The 20,513-nt window shown below is 39.8% G+C and overlaps 1 protein-coding gene across 2 annotated transcripts in view; it reads left to right on the forward strand.

The window, feature by feature from the left end:
- Window positions 1-20,513, forward strand: part of DENND1B (DENN domain containing 1B) — a 333,504-nt gene that overhangs the window by 102,834 nt on the left and 210,157 nt on the right. For both annotated transcript variants that reach the window (XM_061633956.1, XM_061633957.1), the window contains exon 4: window positions 19,177-19,226. In XM_061633956.1, coding sequence (XP_061489940.1) covers window positions 19,177-19,226 — 50 coding nt within the window. The remainder of the gene's footprint in view (window positions 1-19,176; window positions 19,227-20,513) is intronic.

A 20,513-nucleotide genomic window follows, 5' to 3' on the forward strand; every position in this document is an offset into this window, starting at 1 on the left:
TTTCTTAGTGGTGTGTCTAATAATATTTGCTATAAAAAGCATATGAAGACTGCTTGTCTGGTTCTCCCATTCATGTCCAGTGGAGAGGGCAACTCTATTAGCTGCTCATTACCACATTGTACGGCTTCAGCTATCCTTGTCAAACTCTCCTTCCTTCCTTCCTTCCTTCCTTCCTTCCTTCCTTCCTTCCTTCCTTCCTTCCTTCCTTCCTTCCTTCCTTCCTTCCTTCCTTCCTTCCTTCCTTCCTTCCTTCCTTCCTTCCTTCCTTCCTTCATATTTGACCATGTGTTGTGATTGTCTTGCTTGCTTCTTTTTGTTGAGCTGCATTTATGACACAGATAACTTTTTTCACAAATCTGTGCCCTGCTTGCACAGTTTATGGTGTATATTTCCGCCCTGGGCTCCTACTGGGAGGAAGGATGGGATATACATCTTATAATAAATAAATAATATTCCTTTTGCAGCAAGAACTAAATTCAGCTGAAAACTTAGAAGGTTACTGCAGAAATTTCCTCTCTTGGATTTTCTTGCAGCTTATTATGAAGAGAGACTGCCAGAGTATCTTCCTAAGTAATAGATTTTATTTGGGATAAACACAATGAGGGACTACCAAACCATGTGGCCAGTAACTGACCACTTTTGGATGTAATGTGAATGAACCTTAGGCTTATGTGTTCTCTTTCCTCCCCAGGCATGCCCATGAGGAGGAGACTGGGCAGCAGTTTTCTTTTATCATAACATCCAAACCAAGATAAACTGTGGTTAATCTTAACTATGGTTTAGGAAAACAAAATGTAGTCCTACTCAGAGTAGACCCATTGATGTTAATAGACATGATTAACTTAGGTTCATTAATTTCAGTGGGTCTACTCTGAGTAAGACTTAGCTGACTATTAGCCATGCTAATTTCAAATCATGGTTTATGAAGTTGACTAGTTTCCATAAACCAGAATTATAATTAACCACAGTTTTAGATTGGGACATAATAATAAACTGCGTTTCATTGAGTTAAAAATGAAAGTGAAAGGTTCCATTGTGCCACCCTGGAGTAGAAGAGGACAAAGGGAAGCACATGAGCCTTGGAGCCACTGGCTCATGTAAACTGTGTTCTGCCAAAACGTTGAAAAACTCAAGAGGATTAAAGTGGTTTGGTCATTGGGATTATGGAAAGTCAAATGACAGACTCCCCCCTCCATTCAGTAGATCTATCAATTTTTTCTCTTGTTCCTTAATCTCTAACTTTATTCATGTATTTTCTTTCTTACACCACAATACTTTCCTATGAGGTTAAGCCAGTGTTTCTTCCTCTCACTAAAAACAATGAACACACAATTTCAAATTCTGCAGAAATTCTAGTTAAATTCTCATACCCTGAGAATTGGATCAATTGTTGCGTATCAGCCACTTTGTGTTTTGATATAGCTTATTTGTGACCTTGCATATTTTGCTGCCATAGCACAGTGGAGAGGAGAGCCTGGCTGGGAGTCCAGAGTCTGTGAGTTGAAATCCCTGCTGAATACTGCTTACCATGAAAACCCTATTCATAGGGTAGCCATAAGTCAGGGTCGGCTTGAAGGCAGTCCATTTCCATTTTTCATATTTTGCTGTACTCTCATCTCAGAGTACAATGTGCATATCACATTTTGTAGTTCTAGGCTGTCCTATTGAAGAGCATAGAATGCAGGGAAGAAATATAGAATGCTGGACAGCTGTAAAATGGTTGAATTTTATGCAAAGCTGACTCAACACTGATTCAAACATTCATTTGCTTGAAGTAGTTTTAATCTCTTTTGTATTACTGAACTATTGCCTCCCAAAGTTTTGACAATGAGGACCTGCAAGCTTCGGCAAAATATTGCACAGTGCTCCCAATCCCTAAGAGGAGTGCTCCATCTGAGGGCTCTAGTCAGCCTGGAACAGGAGAACTGTAATCCTACCCAGGCATCACAGGAGAAGGGAGAAAGGACACCTTTTCTCTTTCCCACTCCTTTCTGTGCTACAAGGATCAGCTGATGTGAAACCCTGAGACCCTGCAGAGTTGCTGTCAGTCAGAGCAGACAATACTGAGCTAGATGGAAAAATAGTCTGATCTGGTATATGGAGCTTCCAATGTTCCAGTAGTGGTAGAGGACTCAGATTTGGGGCTGACATGTCCACTAATCAGCATTTTATAGCTGGTAGTGGGGCATTGGCTCTGGAAAGTAGCAAAGGGAAAAGATGTTAATTTCCCTAGTTTCTTCTTTCTGAATATTACTGAATATTGCAGGGAGGAGAGTCTTTTAAACTCATGGCACAGTACACATTCCCACTTTTCGGATTCTTGCTACAAGCTGATAGGAGCAGGTAAATGCCCCTTTCCCCTTGCCTCCCCCCTCAAGTGACACCTCATACATTCTTGGAGCTCACAGATCCATGTCAGGCTATTTGTTTTTTTTTAAAATTGTATTTTAATTTACAAACATGTATACGTCTGCATACCTAGGGATTCCCCCCGATATGTAGAAATTTCTCTTCTTTTGGGGTGACTCCATTTTGCTTCTCGACTAATAGTCACTTGACCGTATGAGTTCGCTATTGGAGGGGATGGTGGAATTACTTAGATCAGGGCTGGGCAACATTCCCTTAAGGACGACTTTCCAGGGGCCAAATGCAGGTGGGCAGGGCCAGAGGCAAAAGTGGCTGAGCAACAGATGTGACTCTTACCTTTGTACAGAGAAAGTCAACACCTTCTTTGTACAACCACACCCCATACACATCCTTCTGTCCTCCATCCAGCCAAGCAAGAGGCATTATTGCAGTTCAAGGACGTGTTCCAGCCAGGAAAAGGCACTTCAGGAGGGTACAGCGCAGGTACATTGCTGGGTATAGTCTGAGGATAGGAGGTATGGACTTCAAAAGGGTGTGGCTTGGAAAGAGCCCTCAGGGCCAGATACAGGAGCCTAAAGGGCTGCGTTTTTACACCCAGGCCTGAGTTTCCCCCACATCTGACTTGGAGCTTCAAGTCTAACCCTTTTTCGGGAGCTGGGAGCATGTATGAAGAGTTGGATTGCCTCTGCTACTCCTGCAAGTTCTTGTCCTCTGCAAGCTCTTGAGAGCGGAGATAGTGGGCATGATTCTCCCATGTGTTCAGTCAATATCTGAAAATAGCTTTTGCTTTGGAGAACGTAGGATTCTGACTTCAAATTGCCATTTTTTTTAGTAGCCTGCAAAATCCATTTGAACTACCCACAGCAATTATAGTTTGGCATAATTCATGTTCATGGAAGTAATATGCTAACTATATTATGCAGTTCAAATTATCTGGGCCCTCCTCATGTTTCTGATGTGGCTGTCAGAATTTAACAAGATACCAAACTGTGTCTCAGTCCATAGATTATCATGTCGTCGATGTATATAGCTCTAAAGTGTCACTTCTTGGGATATGAATATTCAAAAGTATTGTTGTTGGACCTTCATATTAGCTGCCTTGTGATTTCTGTTTTGTGTTTCACACATTGATTAGGTAATCTTTAAAACAACAGGCCTGATAGCTGTTCTTTACACTGATCATGTAAGTTGGGAGCAAATTCAGAATGAAAATTGAGAGGGGCTTCCATTCCAATGCTGAATTCACTGAAACACTAATTTGTAGTGTTCACAACTTCCATATGGTGTTTCTAAAGCCCTGTGAAATGCATGCATTTGTATATCTTCAGGCTGGGTGGAAAAGGTGTTAGATCCCCTTCTGTTTTCCCTCTCCCATTTTCATTGTAAAGAAATGATGGTGTTATTGGATAAATTATTCATTTTTCTTGCTGTAGCACCCAGAGCCCAACTAATTAGGCATGGCACAAATATGACTCACACAAGAGTGGTTTTGAGTTTTGCTGTGCTTACCAGCCACAGGGTATAATGGAATTTCTGCACATAACAGCTCTAGAATCAGGCGTGTGGTCATATTCAAGACAGTGTGTTTGCTGTAGCTCTGGGTGTCTGTGGTGTAGCCCAGAAGATATTCTATGGAGGCAGGTTTCAGTTACTGTTTCTAGAATTCAGCCTTATGTTTTTCTTAATTATCTGATCAGAAAACTTAAATCTGGGACTGGAATAAGGAGACTTGTGGAGTACTTACTTGATTTTCATACAGTAAAACTACAACACAATATCATTGCTTTCTTTTGCTAGTAAATAAGTAGAATAAGCAGCAGGCTGAGTGTTACAACTTATGCCTTCAGTTTATCAGGAATACTTACCCAAGAAATATTTACTTCCTTCTTGCATGCAGTTAATGGGCTTCAGAGGAACACTGTAACTGTGTGCAGCATCATAGCCAATATGGCAACTTTGTATTAGGGGTCGGAGAACGGGTTTAATCACAATACTTTTTAAAAAAACAATTTTTAACTTTTATCAGTTTCACCCCAATATCTTAATCGCAGGTTGGGTAACCATTTGTTGCACATTATTATGGTATAATTTACCCTTACTTAACACAAGGATAAGATGATTGAATTAAACATTCTTTCTAGTTCTAAAGGCTCGTCATTCAAGGACATCTAGCTACCTGAGGAAACAGACTCTGTTAAACAGATTCAGTCTAATCAAGATTTTATCACATAGGTCCAAACTACACGTTTTAAACAAGCATGGTGTATACTCTCCACTTATACTTTTACAAAAAACAGTTGCACTGAGCTTCCCCCCCCTGCATTGTTTTCCCACTGGAAGCCACCTCCTCAACTGCTATTTACCTCTGAAGGTGCTGTTTTCACTGAAATAGGGCATGGAAATGGAAATGGAAATAGACTGCCTTCAAGTAAATTCCGACTTATGTCTACCCTATGAATAGGGTTTTCAAGGTAAGCGGTATTCAGAGGTGGTTTTACCATTGCTCTCCTCTGAGGCTGAGAGGCAGTGACTGGCCCAAGGTCACCCAGTGAGCTTCATGGCTATGTGGGGATTTGAACCCTGGTCTCCCAGGTCGTAGTCCAGCACCTCATCCACTACACCACATAGGGCATATATTTAAGGGCAAATAGCTGTGGGGCGAGATTTGTTCTGGTGCTGGGAGGAAAGCTCCTTCCTGTACAATGTGATTCTGATCTGGATTGTACAAAATAAATAGTAGGAGTTGCTTGTTACAAATGTTGCTTAATGTAGCATGTAATCTGACCCTTAGCATCTCCTGGTCAGAATTTGCTTTATAGATTCTTGCTTGCCCTAATAGTAAAATGACCCTTACTTGGGTCTTTGAATTTCTGGCTTCAATTATAATGTCATCCTGATTATATCTGTATTTCTGATATTCTGCAGTTCACTTAGGTCACTTCCAGATGGCAATGGATGGATCCATTAAACTTTGTCCCACCCCACTTCTGCATGGAGATAGGACTAAGTCCATCCTGCCCTATTTCTGTGCGGATTTTTAACAGAAATTTCTTTAAAATCCACATGGAAACAAAGGCTTTTTTAAAAAAGTGCTTATGATGCAGTGCAAGGGCTGCATCACTGTATCCATTGCTATTTATTTTTTTCTGTCTTTGAAACGTTTAAAAATTCATAATACAGATATTCATAGCCTGGAGTGGCTAGCATGTCCTAGGGAGTGTCAGGACTTGATGATGATCTTTTACACTCAGAGGGAATTGTACAGGAAAAATGTGACTGTCTCCATGCCCCCATGTAAACAATACAGTGTTTATTGAGTTTGAAGATTCAGGCCAGACAAAAGAAATCACTTCTTCATGCAGTGCATATTTAAAGTATAGAATTCACTCCCACAACAGGCAGTGATGGCCACCAACTTGGATGGATTTAAAAGAGGATTAGACAAGTTCATGGAGGAAAAGGCTATAAATGACTACTAGCCATGATGGCTGTGCTTTGCCTTCATAGGTGGGGGCAGTATGCTTCTAAATACCAGTTTGCTGGAAACTGCAGGAGGGGAGAGTGCTCTTTGCACTCAGTTCCTGCTTGTGGGTTTCCCATGGGCATCTGGTTGACCACTGTGAGAACAGGATACTGGACTAGATGGGCCTTTGGTCTGATCCAGTGGGCTCTTCTTATGTTCTTATGAATGTTCATTCAGATTTGTTTGCAGAAAGTTTATATGATGTCACATCAAGCAAATGTTATCCTACACTTTGCGCTTAATTTTATCATCACTTTCCTTACTGCAAGAAGTCTGTGGCTTTTTGCGGATTTGCTGTGCAAGGGTGCCAAATACACTGTAAGAGCACAGTCACTTAAATTCAATGAGACTTTCTACAAGATAAGTAGGTATAGGATTGTAGTCTATATTTATGTTATTCTTTAACGTGGAGATGGGAATCTCAGGCCCAAGGGACAAATGCAGCCCTCCATGCATCTATCTGACCTTCAACTCTCCCAGCCACCCCCTCCCCAGGCCACATCTTCACCTGCTGTGCTTCACACCCTACTTGAGTGTTTTTGCCTGGCTGGAATGTGTCCTTGAACTCTGATAATGCCACTGACATGCTTGGATGAAGGACAGAGTGGGTTTGTGAGTGTGTGTTGAAAGTAGCCTAATGTGCAAAGGTAAAATTTACAACAATTGTTGTCTCCACTTGTGCCTCTGGCCCTGCCCACTGTTGGCATGTGACCCTAGATGGTTGCCTTAACAGCTGACTAGATTTTTTTTGCCTTCCTGCATATAGACGAGGTACATATGAGAGGAGAGAGGAAAGTAACTGAAGTGAGTGAAGAGTCTGAGGGCACGCATGTGTGCTGTGCATGCACATCCCTGCCATGAGCCAAGAGGGCGACAGAGGCTTCAGTCCCTTAGGGAAACCTCTGCTGCCATCTTTGTTAAGGGTAGCACTGTGTGTGCAACCCCAGAACAGCTGAGAAAGGTAGGTTAAGCAAGGGAATGGCGGGGCGTGCGATCCGCGGCAGTGATCCTGCCACGAATCATGGAAGGGGAGCGCCAGAGCCTGGGGCAGGCTTGTGCAGAAGGAGGAGGAAAAGCTGGAAATAGGGAGAGACCAGTGTGGACTTAGTTTTGCTGCAAGGCTCTGGAAATGGAGGTGCCCCACTCACCCCCTTCAAACTGGTCAAAGTTGGTTGCTGACAAAGAATCCTAGCCTTTTAAGTTAGTGGGAAGTTTACTGACAAACATCTTGTTTTTACTCATTATACGAATCGGTAAGCTAGAAGGAGAATATGTAACATTCTTGCATACAAAAATCCTTTAAAAAAATGTTTTTTTTTAAAAAAAACCTGGCCTTCCTTTTTATAGATTTTTCTGTTCCAGACATTTCTTGAAGGCAAATGTCATGTTTCACAACATGACCCAGTAATTTGGGTAATAACATAAAAGAGAAATATTTAGAGAGATTTAAAATAACGTATCAGATGCTGAAAAGTATTCCAGGTGGTGAAGGCATCATTCTAAATATAAGGTTCTGGCATCATTTTAAAGAATAGATGTGGATTCTTAAAATATGTTGCAGACAATTTATTAAACTATGCCCTCAGTTCTATAATGGCACATAAATGGTTCTTCATTCCAGACAGGTTTGCCAATGTAAAGATAACAAGATTTGTCTCTACTCTGATGTTATACAGATACTAAGAGTAAAAGTAGCCATGTTTGCTCATAAGAATGAAGAAAAACAAACAACTTACTAGGGCAATACCTTTATTAGGCCAACCAAAATATCACAAGATAGTATGCAAGCTTTTCAGTTCTCCAGAATTCTTCAACAGGCTAGTCCCCACGTTCAGATCACCATCTCCATGTCCAGTTGCAAAAACGAAGTCTAGAGCAGCCTTTCCCAACCAGTGTGCCTCCAGATGTTGTTGGACCACAACTCCCATCAGCCTCAGCCAGCATTGCCAATGGTCAGGAAGATGGGAGTTGTGGTCCAACAACATCTGGAGGCACACTGGTTGGGAAAGGCTGGGCCACTCCATAAAACAAAGCAGGGGGTGGGGGTTAAAAATCTTGGCTTATAGTAATGCCATGAATCTGCATCTGGTAAGAGGTCTAAGAATTTGAGAGGAGGTAGAAGATATTCAAATGAGGCCCTTTAGATGCTATGGAGGTGTTGGGTTGCTTCAAGGCTTGCTGGGGACAAGAAGTGTAATGATGGTTGACTCCCCATCCCTGGAAGCAAAATAAAAATGGCTGTTACTCAAGCCTGTCTTCAACCTGAGGAAAAACACACCGTTCCTACCGACCTTGCTTCATCCTCTGGGATTTTTTTTTTTGGGGGGGTGGGTGGGAAGTTTTGAGGAGAAAAATAATTAAAATTCTGGAAAATTCATGTTTAATGGCATTGTCTTCTTTCTATTACAAAACAAAATCTTCTGTAATTGTAAGTGGGGATTTGTCTTTAGCTATGTCATCACAAATCTTCACAGTGACATCACATGCCTATTACATCTGCATGTAATAATAGGCTAAAATATATTTCTTGTTGCCTCCACCAAGCAATTGACTACATTCTTGTGATTCTATGGAATGTTCCACAGCTGAGGGGGAATATTCAGAAATGAAATGCTGGCAAGCCTTGCATTTCTGTCAGGGAAGTCTAGGGGCAGGAGGCCTTGTATTGTGTTGGCAGAAAGCAGGGGGAAGAGGCATTGATTCTGGGCAGGGAACATTGCTGGAAAGCTCTGTGACATTCCCTCCTTTGGCTCCACCTGTCAGGTTCCCACCTGCTTGTGGCTACCGCCTTTCACTAGGCACCACCTCAGGACACCACCAGTCAGGACCGTCGTTTTTATTTTTTCTCACTTTGCTCTAGCACAGATCCCTCAAGATCCCACTGCTAGGCAGCAGCACCAGCCACTCCCTGTAAACAAGACTGCTGGAGACTTCTCCTGAGTCTCTCTATGACTTATTGTTACTTTGTGTCTGGGTGCCCTTGTTGTCCACAACCCCCCTGTATATTTCTCTATAAAGCATACAATCCTAGGTTGCTCTGGATACTTGACGATGTTACAATATCTTCCTTCACCACTGCCACCATTAGATACAGTTTCCCTTCAGCCTTGGTAATTACCCTGCCCTCCCTTCTGGTCTGTGTATTCCCAGCCAAGGATCAGGCTTTTGATAAACCAATAAAAGTATTTATTTGATAACATCAGGAAATAACAAGATTACTTTAGGAATGTTTAACAAGCATATGGTTCCATATAGTGTCACTCTTTATGTTTCTGGTCATATATATACTGTCTAAATATCAGCCACATATAATCCAACCCTCCCTCAGAACTCTGCCAACCAACCCCTCCAAATAACTCTCCACTAACGACTCTCCCACAACTCTCACCAACCGACCCCCTCTCAACTGTCATCCTCCCATTTATACCTTCAGCCATTCAAACACTCAGCCAATCATCATCCAGCATTCTCCAGACTTCCAACCCATGCTCTCCCCCCTCTCATTGAATTCACTTACCATATATTCCTTAATAAACCCGCACACCATATTTACAGGTTTTAACATATAAGGACATTACAAGCTCAGTGGAAAAGTCCAGGAGATGGAGAAGCTAAGTGACAAAGAGAACAGGAAGGAAAGAAGAAAATGAACAGAGTGCTAATCAGCTTATGGATGAGGCAGAGATGCACAAATGTTGGCTTGACTTAACTAGCCAGCCATTATTTGTGGTTACCACCAAACCTGGTCTCTCCTCTCAGTCCGTCCACAGAGAACTTGGGACTTCTCTCATTTGCACTGGAATGTGGAGAAGGAAGAAAACAGCAGGTGTCTCTTCCTTTTGCTCAGAAGAGACTCCTGAAGTTTCTCACCTTCTTGAAACGAGAGCCCTGGACATGGGATCTGTGTAGTCTTGTTTATTGCTTTTTGTAAGCATTTACCCTCAGGCAAGCTGGTACATGGATCTAGGGATGTCTGATCCTGAGGGAAGGATCAGGGGGAAGGGGGCAGAACAGTCACAGGAACTCAGAAAAGGTGGAGCTAAGAGAATACTTTATTGTGCTGTTGGAAAGAACAGGTAGGCAAGATAACTTTGTGAGCATGAGCACTGTAGTTTGGAAAGGGATCAATGAAGCAGCGGGGACCAGTAATTTCACCTACTAATTTCAACTGACAGAATATTTGCCCTCTGTTCTTCAGTCGTTTAGCAGTAAGCCCATGTTTTTGCAACCCATGTCTTCTGATTATTACTGTGTGGCTACCCCAGTATAGTGTGCTGCATTGCATTTCAGTTTGTCTCAAGTATTGACCAGGGTATTTCCCGTATGTAAATGTTTCTCTCAATATTACAAATATTTTGAACTGGTGCTAGATTGAGAGAGTTCTACCAATGAACTCCAATATATCTAGTAAGGTGTTACCCCATCCCCCCAAAGTGTTTTTTTTTAGGTGGAAGAGGAAGGGAGAAAGACTGGATTGTGAAATAGACAAATTTCTATTTTTATGAAACAGACTCCGAAGGGTTTTTTAAAATATACCCATCTCTTGCTATTTTACATAACTAGAAAAACACAGCTAATTTATTTGCATTTCTTTGTATTTTGTCTTCATAGAGGTCTGAGAGACACATTTACCTTGTTACCTTGACTGTTCCTTGATAAAGTTCCATGTCATTGAATTTAATTGTATGTTGCACTTTCTGCATGTGCCTTGAAAACAACTGTTAGGTTGTTCCCTTTGTAAATCGTGGCCAGGTTGCTGAGAATTGTCAGAATTTAGGTTACTGAAACTAGTATAGAGAGGCTCATAATAATGACAATGAGAGCATGTTTATTTTCTGAGTGAGAAACAAATGACAAAGCAACAATGGTGTTTTTGTTTTAATTCCAAAATATATTCCAGATCACATAACAATCTGTATATATACCTTTTGATGGAATGAACGTGGTAGTTGCCCAGTTTCCTTTCAAGTCCCATTTCCTTCCCTGCACTTTCTCTTTGCCCACTGAAGCCATCTATAAAGGTAAAGAAATGGGTGCTGTCAAGAGAAGAAACTATCAAGAATTTATAGCAGCAGTAGTTTGCGTGAGTTATAGCAAACTATAAAAGATAAAAATGGCACTAATGACAAATTAAATATAAACAAAATCATGACAAAATATACACAAATTGTAATTTGATGAAATTCCAATCACTTCTAATTTGCTATTCAGAATAAATTTGTTCCATTGATTCTTATGCTAAATTAAATGGAACAGAATGTTCTAAGGGTAACACTGGGACATTGCTTTCTTCCTTATATTGCCCTATTTATTATTATTTGGAATTGATCAGTTTCTTATCTTTCAAACTGGGAATAAAGCATACATATAAATTGTGTTTCAAATCCACCATTGAAAAAAAGAACTTTGATTCCCCATGGTCTCTCTCTCACACCCACACACAGACACATCCACACATGCCTTTGTGCCTCCTGCTGTTGTGTGATATTCATTGTGCCATCTTTGTTTGAACAATAGAGTTTTGTGGCACCTTTTTTAAAGTGTTGTCTATACTATCATCATCACAAAAAATAAGTTGCGCATAACTCTGTAGAAGTGGACTCTAACCCATGAAAGTTTATGGCATAATCAGTATGCAATAAATAAATGTTATGAGATTTCTTTTCTTTTCTTTTGCAATAGACTACATGGCTTCTCTTTGGAATTTGCCATTTTGATATGAAGTTTCATTCATAAAACCATCTGTGTGCAGCTGGACAACAGCTTTAGCATTGGTGACTTTCTGGCTGGTTTACACAATCAAATCCTGGCTTAGCAAGCCTTTGCTCCCATGTAGTTCCTTTCTGTGAGTGAGACAATGAACCAGGAAGCCACAGTTAGCCATAGCTTCATGTGAGAACCAGGTAACTGTGGTTAATATCTTCCAACAAGGCAGGAATTCAAAGCCATCTTTAGCATCATATCCTGGCTTGTTTGAAAGCCATTAACCATAGTTCCGCAGTTGACATATGATTAACTTCAGCTTCCTTGTTTGTTTCTTCCTCATGCGAAGAAAGGAGCAAAGTAGAAGCAAAGGGGCTGCATGTAGGTGCACAAAGCTTGTATATCTCGAGTGCGCAAATCAGACTAGTGTGTTGGTCCCTGTTTTATCTATATGCTTTTTTGTAGTCAAACCTAACTCTGGGTGCTAGGAACCAGGCACATTGTGGTCATACTGAAGAGAGGAGTTCATTCTGGAGTATGAATTAGCAATGGGCCTCCTTCCATATCTATGCCACTGGGACCTGGTCTAGATATTTAGTACAATGACACGGGAATGAGGTGGTAGAATGATATGGCGGTGGGTTAGAATGGACTGTACCACTTCAAACTGCAGGGAAGGAATCCTTCTTTTTAAATTCTCTGCAGAAAGCTTCCTATAAGTACAAAAACCAATACAAGTAGGGAAAGAAAGCCTTTTTATTCCTGGTGCATTACAAATCAGTGTAGGCTTTGTGCTCCTTGAGTATTCTAGAGCATTATATTCTAGATTCAAAAGAGAATTACTGTTCCCTCAGCAAAGGTATGTTAATACAACTTTGTGCTTTGGAACATGCCATTTATCTTAGAACAAACAGAATACAAATTTCTTTGCAGTAGGGCAGTGTTCAGTATTTGTTCAACAATAGCTAATTAAATTGTGAAACATTTCTAACAATCATTTCTAAATTTAAACCATTTCTAACAAGCAAAGTGGTGTCTGGCTGATCTGACACATTTGTTGTTTAAGCATAATGGCTCCTATTGGAAGAAAGGGCAGGATATAACAACAACAACAACAACAATATTTCCTAGTTACTTGCACTATATGCTAAGATGCTTTTATGTCCCTGATCTGTACATATGACTCTAAGAATATCCACATGTGTGCATGATGTAGCTGAAATATGTTATCTAGTATACATCTTTCTTGTATACAGATATCTGTATAATATTTGTTCATTAGCTGAGAATGAAAACTTCAGTCCATCTTTACAGCAAGAGAGACAGCAATTCTTTACTAGTCTGTCAACTTGGTCTGCCTACCAGCCAAGGCATACCTTAAGTGCAAGTTTAATGGCTTTTTATTCTTTATAGAACAATGATCTGTCATAGACATTGTGTCAGTGCTATGCAAAATCAACTTTAAATGCATAATAATACTTTCTAAATATCATGTTATTTCTACATTGTGTAATGAATGTTTTCAACCAATTGCATGCTAGGCATTTAGAAGTCTTCCGGACAGCATGTTATTTTCATTGATTTAAAATCTGAATAACACCTGTAATTAAGGGAGAAAACTGAGCCCTGCAAGCTAGGTAGGTTTCCATCTATTGATCTGTGTAAACCTGGCTTACACTGTCAGGGGAGAAACAGTCAACTGCTGAGCTGCTTTGTCACTGACATAAGCTAAGAGGATTTTTTCCCCCTATACTGTTTATACACCAGTCTATAGACCTGCTGGCTGGTTGAATTTTAAAGAGTGCGGAGGTTTAAAGACTTGTCCCCTGAGGGATGATCCTGCCAGTTGGGAAGCGAGGCTGTGCTTTGCAGAAGTTTGTGTGTGTGTGCGTGTGTGTATGTATGCAGATGCGGGCTGACTGAGCATAGGGGGAGGGATGGAAGGCAAGTGGGAAAGTCTTGTAGTTCATCTGTCTCTTAAAATGTTGTAAAGGAGAATGCTACATTTATCTATTACAGTGAAAAAGATAATACCTGTTTTTTGTCCTTTCCTGTGCGTTCATTTTGGGTAGAGGAACAGAAATATCACAGGAATGTTATGAATTCCTGCAAATACAGTTCCCCAGTGATGAAATCTTCTGTGCTTGGTAATCACTGTTGTTAAGAAATAAGGACCAAGTATTGTTTCAGGTGCACTGTTATGAGCACACTATATTTACCACTTGGAAAACCCAGCTTAAGCATATGCTCCACAGAACGCAAAAACGCTGACTTCTCTACTGTGATAGTCTTAATAATTTGAGTAATCATTCAACACCATTTTTTTAAGGGCCTGGATGTTAATTTGTTACATCTGTATTTAGTCAGCTGCCAATGTTCCAGAGGCTGATTCTTGATTTGCAAACCATATACTGTGGGGAATCACCATTGAGTCTACACTGAGCTATGGGCGGAGGATTTTCCATGTCCTCTCTAAAACAGGAAAAAAGGAAAATATCCTTTATAAAACACAGCAGATTGTACCACATGTTTTGCTGTAAATGTCTGCAAGCTGCTCTTGTTGTTGTTGTTGTTGTTATGTGCCTCCAAGTCGACTATGACTTATGGCGACCCTATGAATCAGTGACCTCCAAGAGCATCTGTCATGAACCACCCTGTTCAGATCTTGTAAGTTCAGGTCTGTGGCTTCCTTTATGGAATCAATCCATCTCTTGTTTGGCCTTCTTCTTTTTCTACTTCCTTCTGTTTTTCCAACCATTATTATATTTTCTAATGAATCATGTCTTCTCATTATGTGTCCAAAGTATGATAACCTCAGTTTCATCATTTTAGCTTCTAGTGATAGTTCTGGTTTGATTTGTTCTAACACCCAATTATTTGTCTTTTTTGCAGTCCATGGTATCCGCAAAGCTCTTCTCCAACGCCACATTTGAGATGCGTTGATTTTCTCTTACCAGCTTTTTTCACTGGCCAACTTTCACATCCATACATAGAGATCGGAAATACCATGGTCTGAATGATCCTAACTTTAGTGTTCAGTGATACATCTTTACATTTGAGGACCTTTTCTAGTTCTCTCACAGCTGCCCTCCCCAGTCCTAGCCTTCTTCTGATTTCTTCACTATTGTCTCCATTTTGGTTAATGACTGTGCCAAGGTATTGATAATCCTTGACAAGTTCAGTGTCCTCATTGTCAACTGTAAAGTTGTATGAATCTTCTGTTGTCATTACTTTAGTCTTTTTCACGTCCTGCTTTTGTGCTTTCCTCTTTAACTTTCATCAGCATTCATTTCAAATCATTACTGCTTTCTGCTAGTAGTATGGTATCGTCTGCATATCTTAAGTTATTGATATTTCTCCCTCCAATTTTCACACCTCCTTCTTCTAGGTCCAATCCTGCTTTCCGTATGATATGTTCTGCGTATAGATTAAATAAATAGGGTGATAAAATATACCCCTGTCTCACGCCCTTTCCGACGGGGAACCAATCGGTTTCTCCATATTCTGTCCTTACAGTAGCCTCTTGTCCAGAGTATAGGTTGCGCATCAGGACAATCAGATGCTGTGGCACCCCCATTTCTTTTAAAGTATTCCATAGTTTTTCATGATCTACACAGTCAAAGGCTTTTCTGTAATCTATAAAGCACAGGGTGATTTTCTTCTGAAATTCCTTGGTCCATTCCATTATCCAATGTATGTTTGCGATATGATCTCTGGTACCTCTTCCCTTTCTAAATCCAGCTTAGACATCCGACATTTTTTGCTCCATATATGGCAAGAGCCTTTGTTGTAGAATCTTGAGCATTACTTTACTTGCATGGGATATTAAGGCAATAATTTGATAATTATTGCATTCCCTGGGATCCCCTTTCTTTGGAATTGGGATGTATATGGAACGCTTCCAGTCTGTGGGCCATTGTTTAGTTTTCCATATTTCTTGACAGATTTTAGTCAAAATTTGGACTGATTCAGTCTCAGTAGCTTGTAGCAACTCTATTGGTATGCCATCTATGCATGGTGATTTGTTTCTTCCAAGTATTTTAAGAGCAGCTTTCACCTCACATTCTAAAATGTCTGGTTCATCATATGATTCCTCCGTGAATGAGTGTGTCATCCTGGCATCTCTTTTATAGAGATCTTCAGTGTATTGCTTCCATCTTCCTTTTATTTCATCTTGGTCAGTCAGTGTTGATTATTCAACATCCCTACTCTTGGTTTAAATTTCCCTTTCATTTCTCTAATCTTTTGGAATAGGGCTCTTGTTCTAACCTTTTTGTTGTCCTTTTCTATTTCTATACAGTAACTATTGTAATAGTTCTCTTTGTCCCTACGTACTAGTCGCTGTATTGTTGTATTTAGGGTTCTGACTGTTTCTATCTCCTTTTGCTTTTGCTTTTGCTTTCCTTCTCTCTTTAACCATTTAAAGGTCTTTAAGGGTCTTTCTCTCTTTTTAATTAGAGGTATTGTCTTTTTGCATTCTTCCCTGATAACGTCTCTGACTTCATTCCATAATTCTTTTGGTTCTCTGTCAACTAAGTTTAAAGCCTCAAACCTGTTCCTTATTTGATCTTTATATGCTTCTGTGATGTTATTTAAATTGTATTTTGGTGTTATGATTGCTTTGTTGGTCTTCTTTAGCTTTACTCTGATTGTTGATACGACCAGTTCATGATCTGTACTGCAGTCTGCTCCTGGTCTTGTTTTTGCAGAAAGTATGGAACTTCTCCATCTTCTGCTACCAATTATATAATCAATTTGATTCCTATATTGACCATTTGGTGATGTCCACGTGTATAGTCGTCTTTTCGGTTGTTCAAAAAATGTTTTCGCAAGAAACAAATTATTGGCTTCACAGAATTCGATAAGTCTCCTGCTTCGTTTCTGTCTCCTGGGCCCCATTTCCCCACAATTCCTAATTCTTCTCTGTTCCCTACTTTTGCATTCCAATCCCCCATGATTATCAGCACATCTTGTTTTGGTGTGTGATCAATTTCTTCCTGTATTTCTGCATAAAATCTCTCCAATTCCTCTTCTTCTGCATTTGCCGTCGGAGCATAGACTTGGATGATGGTTATGTTGACAGGTTTCCCATTTAATCTCATTGATATCACTCGCTCAGACCGTGCATTGTAGCTCCTAATTGCTCTTGCTACATCACTTCTCACTATTAAAGCAACCCCATTTCTTCTTAATTTCTCATTTCCTGCATAAAATATTTTGTAGTTGTCTGATTGGAAATGTCCCATTCCTGTCCATTTTAGATCGCTCACGCCAAGTATTGTAATGTTGATGCGTTCCATTTCTTGCTTGACAATTTCTAACTTTCCCTGGTTCATGCTTCTTACATTCCATGTTCTTATTGTGTGTGTCGTACAACTCTGGACTCTCCTTTTGCATCTGTGCGCATCAGCTCTGGGCTTCCTTTCGGCTTTGACCCAGCTGCATCATTAATCACAGCGCTACTCGTACTTGTCCTTTGTTCTTCCCCAGTAGCTCGGTGAGTGCCTTCTGACCTGGGGGTCTCATGTTCCAGCGCTATCTCATTTGGATACTCTGTTTTGGATTTTGGATACTCTGTTCATAGGGTTTTCGTGGTGAGAGGTATTCAGAGGAAGTTTACCATTGCTTTCCTCCGAGTTTGGATGCATCTTAGTCTGGTGTCTCAGGTTTGACCATTCTGCCTTGGGTGCCCCTGCTAGGAGTCTAGCCTCTCGGTCTAGACTCCTGATGGCATTGCTCTCAGCTTCTTCAATACACTCAAACCCCCTCACCACATTAAGGTGTGCATCCGAAGAGGGAGTTGCTCTTGAAGCCAAGGCAAATGGCCTTTTGTGTTTCAACATAATATTCTACTGGATTACAGAATATGTATTTTGAAACGGTTACAAGTGTTATGCCTACTAAACTGTGGGGAAAGGGGTATAATCTGTTTTAACCTATAAGAATTACCCTGTCAAGATAGGTTTAAAAGCCCACATCAAAGTTCAACAGTTGGGCATGTGGTGTCCTGCATGAAATGGATTTTCCTTTTTTTATTCAATATGGGGAACGTTTATTCCATATGTGGAATAGTGTTCTGAATGAGATGCTGTCTGTGACATTTAACATATATAGAGTAAGCCCATGCCATGTGCTTAATTAAGCAGCTCTTGGATTATGACTAGCAATTTTAAAGCAGTTACTGCAATTTAACAGAAGTATAATAACGTATATATATTTCATGTTGCTAAGCTGCTAAGCAGAATTTAAGAACTTAGGACATAGGGATTGATATGATAACACAACATGTTTGTGGCATAAGAAACTTCCAACCATACTGGATTACATGTCACATGGGAGTGCATATTCTCAAGCGGTTTCAAAATACTGTCTTCCATTCAAGTCAGAAGACTCTTGACCAGTCTTTGTAGCTAGTTTGCAGGCAGAATGAAAATAAATGATCTGGCATATGTGTGAAGTTGATAGCTGAAATAAGGTGCCATTTCCTCAAAACCCACCTTTTACCATAAAACGTAATTTACAAGTCTCTATCTCCAACTGTCATAAAGTCTAGATATATTTTATAGTACTTGTTTCATGTTCATCCCTTCCTGTATGTGTTTCTCCCTCACATCTTTCTCAAAATTTAGATTGTTAAATTCCTCAGGGCAGAATCTAGTTTTCATTGTTATGTTATTCTATACAGTATAATGTACAATGGCACTAATACTATGTGTTATTAATGTGTGACTCTTATTTTCTAAAATAAAAGTTAGTTGGCAACCGTATTGCTCCTTACATCATATTGATGTTGCTGTTGACTATTTGGGATGATAGTTGCTAATGTTATTCTATTCATTTCCCCCCGGCATCATGTAGTTTTTGACACCAGCATAGGCCATTGTTAGATTAACACATTTTATTTGCTGCAAAACTGCATCTTAAATAGAAAAGGGGAATATAGGTTTACAATTCCTGTAAAATTATGGGGACACTAGATTTATTTTCTTTTAAAATTATAGTAAAATGTGGTTGTGACCTTGCACTGCTGGTCTCCTAAAGGGTTAACTGTACAATTTCTGCTTTGTACCCAGTGAAGAGTTCCAGCTTTTAAAGCGTTAGCTTATGAAACACATATAGAGTTGTTTCGCTTGCAGTAAATTCAGTTTGCTGCCAACTTGGTTCCCCTTTCTCTGCTTGCATTTTAATTGAAACAACATTTGTATTTTTGAGCCAGGATCTGTCAGAAGTCCCTGTGGCTAGTCTGTAGTACAAGTAGCAGCAGACGTGGCCTACCCATATGGTATGGTGCTTCTTGTAAAATCCATATGGCCTTGTTGAAGGGAATCCCAGCGGGGATGTGAAGGGTGTTAATACCCTTCAGGCCAGACCTTTTCCTCCTGAGGTTTCTATGGCATTGTCTTTGCAATCTGCCAAAGCACAAACTTAATTCCTTTTTAATAATCAATTATTTCAGTCCAGGAACATGTAGTATAATTCTGTTTCCCCTCCCCCTCCCAGCCAAATATTGTTTGATTTTTTTTAAGCTAGCAGTATTGCAATTAATTTGTAAACATCTAATATTCTTTCTTTTGCATTTACAGGAAGTACTCCTGAGTGTATCTAAATTCTGCTTTCCTTTTGACACTGCAAGGTATGTTTGTCTTAGTTTTTTTAACAAGCAAAGTTAATGCTACCTACGCACATCATTTTGTGCTGGAAAATGTTTCCCATTCATTTTTGTAAGACTAAAGTGATGTGTAGGATTCCTATTTTAGGAACATTAAGAAACAAAGTGATTTTTGCACTGTACTCCTCAGTTTGTCCTCTTGTCAGTATACTACATTTTCCAGATATAATGGAAAAAAGTAAATCCTTTGTATACCTGTGGTATTAATATATTTTCGACCAGAAGAAACTGCCTATAACAATATTTGATCTTTCAGTTTCTTCCCACTGAACTGGAACTGCATTGGTATAAAACATACTATATGCTTTCTTTATAAAGGTGGCATTATAGCCTAGCTCAATACTTGGATATAATGTTTTCTTTTGAGAAGAGTTGGAGAAGCTTCAAAATCATTTCAGCACACTCTACCAGGAATATCTCCTGCTTAACCATGTTTGAACTGAAGTTGTAAAAAACCACTATTCAGCTGGCCATTTATTACAGTGGTAATTGTGCAGAACTGCTTGTTATTGGACTATGCCTTGAAAACGTGGAAGCTAAGAGAACTGCATGATTATAAATTTCTAATGCTCATACATTTGTTTAAATTCTCCACAGCATGGCTGTAATATTTAATGACTTGGCTAGCATGATTGATCAAAAAAGTGTGCTCACTTCTGTGAATTATTTTTTTAAATACAGATGCTTAGAAAAACCAGAGGGGTAGGTGCCATTTTAGAAGAGTCTTTGCTCCTTCACTCTCAAGCAGGAAAGAATGCCTCTTCTAAGATGGTGCTTGCTGTGATGTGTGTTCACTTATTTGTTTTCCCCCTTCAGAACTATTGTTTTTTTCACATGGTTATATAGTTTTAGTTGATTAAATCCCATGTGATTTGTCAACTAAGATTTCTTTAATCAGGTAACAGCCTTATTGTATAGTACCATTCAATCAGCAGAACGCTTTCCAATTGCTTAATCCAATTGAAAGATACAAGAGGAATAACTAAATATGACATTGGTTTCCGATTGAATTTTGGGTGGATTCACTGGTCTGACCCCCGCCCAAAGCATAAGTAAGCATTTTCTGTTAACCTGTGTTAGATAGTTTTGCATATTTGGTCTCTTGTGAATGATTCCACATGTGTACATATTTTAGATCAGTTTGTGCTATGAATGTTCACATTTGGAAGGGTTCCAAACACAGATTGTTCTGTGACTTCAACGCACTGGACCAATGCAGGCTTAAAACCTAGGTAGCTTAACTGTGCTTAA

The sequence above is a fragment of the Rhineura floridana genome, chromosome 6 (genome assembly GCF_030035675.1).
Source record: "Rhineura floridana isolate rRhiFlo1 chromosome 6, rRhiFlo1.hap2, whole genome shotgun sequence".
NCBI classification, from domain to species: domain Eukaryota; kingdom Metazoa; phylum Chordata; class Lepidosauria; order Squamata; family Rhineuridae; genus Rhineura; species Rhineura floridana.